This window comes from Stegastes partitus, unplaced genomic scaffold (genome assembly GCF_000690725.1).
Source record: "Stegastes partitus isolate 25-593 unplaced genomic scaffold, Stegastes_partitus-1.0.2 Scaffold1358, whole genome shotgun sequence".
NCBI lineage: Eukaryota > Metazoa > Chordata > Actinopteri > Pomacentridae > Stegastes > Stegastes partitus.
Window position 1 is genome coordinate 77,666 of NW_007579089.1, and position 3,364 is coordinate 81,029.

The 3,364-nt window shown below is 46.9% G+C and overlaps 1 protein-coding gene across 1 annotated transcript in view; it reads right to left on the bottom strand.

Annotated features, from left to right (window-relative positions):
* Nucleotides 1–547: 547 nt before the first annotated feature.
* LOC103369990 (NACHT, LRR and PYD domains-containing protein 3-like) overlaps nucleotides 548–3,364 on the bottom strand; it is an 8,671-nt gene continuing 5,854 nt past the window's right edge. Inside the window, exons 6-7 of the mRNA XM_008298885.1 lie at nucleotides 3,158–3,204; nucleotides 548–1,453 (exon numbers count right to left, since the gene is read on the bottom strand). Of these exons, the coding sequence (XP_008297107.1) occupies nucleotides 930–1,453; nucleotides 3,158–3,204 (571 nt within the window). The 3' untranslated portion in view covers nucleotides 548–929. The remainder of the gene's footprint in view (nucleotides 1,454–3,157; nucleotides 3,205–3,364) is intronic.

Below are 3,364 nucleotides of genomic sequence, written 5' to 3' on the forward strand. Positions count from 1 at the left end.
TGGAGCTTCACACAAAGTCAGTGGAACCATGAAGAAGGAGGACCACCTCCAGGTTGTTCAGCAGAACCTGAAACCATCAGCAGAAGGTTGATCTTGGACACAGTTGGATGTTCCAACCAGACAATGAGCCCAAACACACATCAAAGTGGTGAAGAAATGGTTCCATCAGGCTGGAATGAAGGTTCTAGACTGGTCTCCCCAAAGTCCTGACTGGAACCATCCAGAACCTGTGGACTGATGAAGGAACAAGTCTGAGTCACAAAGACGACAAGTTTAGTTGAACTGCAGCGGTTCTGTCCAGAGGAGTCAGAGATGGACCAGAAGCTGGTGGACGGAACCAGAAGAACCCGACTGAGGAGAACATGGACAGACTGAACCAGATGTTAACATTTCTGTAGGTTTATTTATAGACAGCAGGTTTAGTCGTGTTTCCAGAAGATCAGACATGTAGGCGAGCTCAGCGTGTCTTTAAATGAACCTCTTTTTTTTAATAAAGTTTTTTTTTGGCCTTTATTTGACAGGACAGTAGAGAGAGAGGAAAGTGGGGAGAAGAATGGAGGAGGGACCTGCAGCAAATGGCCATGGGCTGGATCCGAACCCACGGCCGCTGCGTCGGGGACTACAGGCCCGGTACACGGGTCGCCGGCTCAACCAGCTGAGCTGTACCGGCGGCCCATGAACCTCCTTTTTAAAGAAACAAGACGAAAACAAACTTTCTATGAGCAGCAGTTCTACATGAGTACAGAAGTTCTAATCAGTGGAGAACCCGGGTCGTTCCACTGACTTATGGACATCTTATTAGAAACACTCGTTCCTGGAGTGTTTGCGTGAACACATCTCAAAATGAGCACAGCTTCAGTGTCAGTGAGAGTTTGCATGTCTTGACCTTGTCAGCGACACACAGAAGCGTCGCTGCTCAGCTCCTCGTCCTACAGCGAACACAGCGACACCGAGGAGTCGCCTGTTATCCTGAAGCCGGCGTACAGAGGCCCGGTGAAGGTGGAGCTGAAGGTGTGGAGGTGGGTCAGACAGTCAGAGACTCTGTAGAAGGACACGGTTCCGGCAGGATGGTCCACATAAACAGCCACTCTGTGGGACACCGGGGCCGAGGGCAGCTCCGTCCTCGAGTCATTGTGCCACGCAAAGAAACCCTCGCCGGAACACCTCAGACTCCACGACTGGTCGTTGAATCCGAACCAGCAGTCGCGGCTGGGTCCTCTCCGCCGGATTCCTCTGTAACTCACCGCCACATAAACCCAGCCGTCCCACTCCACCTCCCAGTAACAGCGCCCAGTGACACCAGTTGTACACAGCAGCTGGCTCCAGGGCTTGAACCGGTCCGGGTGATCCGGGTACGGCTGCTCCTGGTCCACCCACGCCGCCCCGTCGCCGCCGTCAGACAGCCGCAGGTTTCCGCCCGCTGTGTTCGGGTCCAGTTTGAGTTCACAGGCGTCTGTGGAGACACGACAGCGTTTAAACCTTCACTCGGCTGCACAGATCCGCTTTAGCTACGTGACCGTGTGCTGCCTGGTCGGCGCAGAGGAACAGAAACCACCTGGACAGGTGTGAACATCAACAAACAGCTCATGTTTCAGTCTCTAGTTATCTAATCCGTAGTCCGCTTGGACTGTGTGATGATCTGAGCTAAAGGTTGGGCTCACAGCTAGAAATGTTGGCTAATGTAGCCAAGTAGAGAAAATGACTTTTTCTCTTCCTTTTATTTGTAGAATGTTGTAGAGTTTTATTTTGAAAAAAGGTTTATTTTGAAAGGAGGAAATGTCTTCCTCTCTCCCTCGCTTTGTTTCCTGTTTTCATGGTCACGTTGTGTGACAATGACCTTCTCATTTGTTCAGACTAATGTTAGTCCCGCCTCCAAAGCTGCGGGCTGAAACGCGCATTAGTTTCGCGGTCTTTTGCACTCTTGAGCACGAGCTCGAGCGGCTGTGAGTAGGTCGCTGACGGTGCTCGAGCTGAAACGTCATCCAGGTGAGTTGAAACCCTGTAGAGAGAAAAGGTGCTCCATGTTGAGGTTAGCTCATGCTAATGCTAATCGCGGGTGAAACGTTATTGTGTAAAAGTCCTGGAGATGCTATTTCTGGTTGATGTGTGGTTCTGTGAAGTGAAATTTGAGTTCTTAATTCTGTAATGAAGCATTCTTTAATTATTTTCCACCGTTTCTTGGTCAAATGTAATGTTTATTTCATGTTAAATGCACATTTTTATTGGTTACTATGTGAACGCTCATAGAAATCCTGAGTAATGCTGAGGAAGCATTATTGTATTTCATGCTATGATTTACAAAACCTGAAAGATGGGTTAAAAATCAATCATTTCATTGATCAGAGATGATTAATCATAATTTCATGGTTAGTTTAAAAACAGATAAAAGCAGAAATTCATTTGTTCTGTGAATTTAGAAGTTATTTCATGTGAAACAAAAGATGCTTTGAGTGAAGAAAAACATGCATGTAAAATAATATTGTTTGTTTCTAAATGATGTGAGAAAAGGAGGATAGAAACTAAGCTCTAGCTGTGTGAGAGGAGGAATATTTAGCTGTATACAATAATACCATAGTTGTTGTGCAGGCTAGGTTGTTTCTGATGGTTAAGAAAACTCTGAATCGGACTCCTGGATACCTGATGTTCTCCGGATGGAGATGGTGAGCCGGTGCCCAGAACTGAACCCAACTCTCATCTGAAGATCCTCACGTGTTAACCAGCAAAGTGGTGACAACTCACACCGACAGAGGAAAAGAACTGAACTATGAAAGAACTTTGACTTGACTAACGACTAAGAAAACAGACAAACACTAAGCTCAGGGACGGGCTTTTGTTTTTTCCTTTTGCTGGCTTGTTGTTATTGTTGTTATTGACATTAAATTGTAAATGTTTTATTTTCCTTAATTTTTCCTACCATTAACAACCATTATTTTTGCGTATCTCCGGCCTCCAGCTATTTCATTCTGCACTCATCCCAGTTTTCATTGTGCTCCTACTGAACCTAGTGACTGGTCCACATGTTTACATGTTCATCACCTACTTAACGTTAGTCAGGGCTCACACTAACATGGATTAGCGTTCAAACAGCTGATCAAAGTCCAGAACAACAACAGGACAGAACTGTGGGCTTAAAGCGGACCGACACCTGAACACTGACATTTCCTCAGACCGGGCCTCAGCCAGCGCTCTCCTCCGTGGTCCAGCCTGCAGAGACACGCAGAAGGAAGTCATTCACAAAGATCCACTTTCACAACCAGCGGACTCCTTTCTACGTGTTTTTGGCATGTTGGCCGTGTTTCTCTGTGACTGCCGTGTTTCCACTGCGTCAGTATCGTCCATCGTGTGTGTGTGTGTGTGTGTGTGT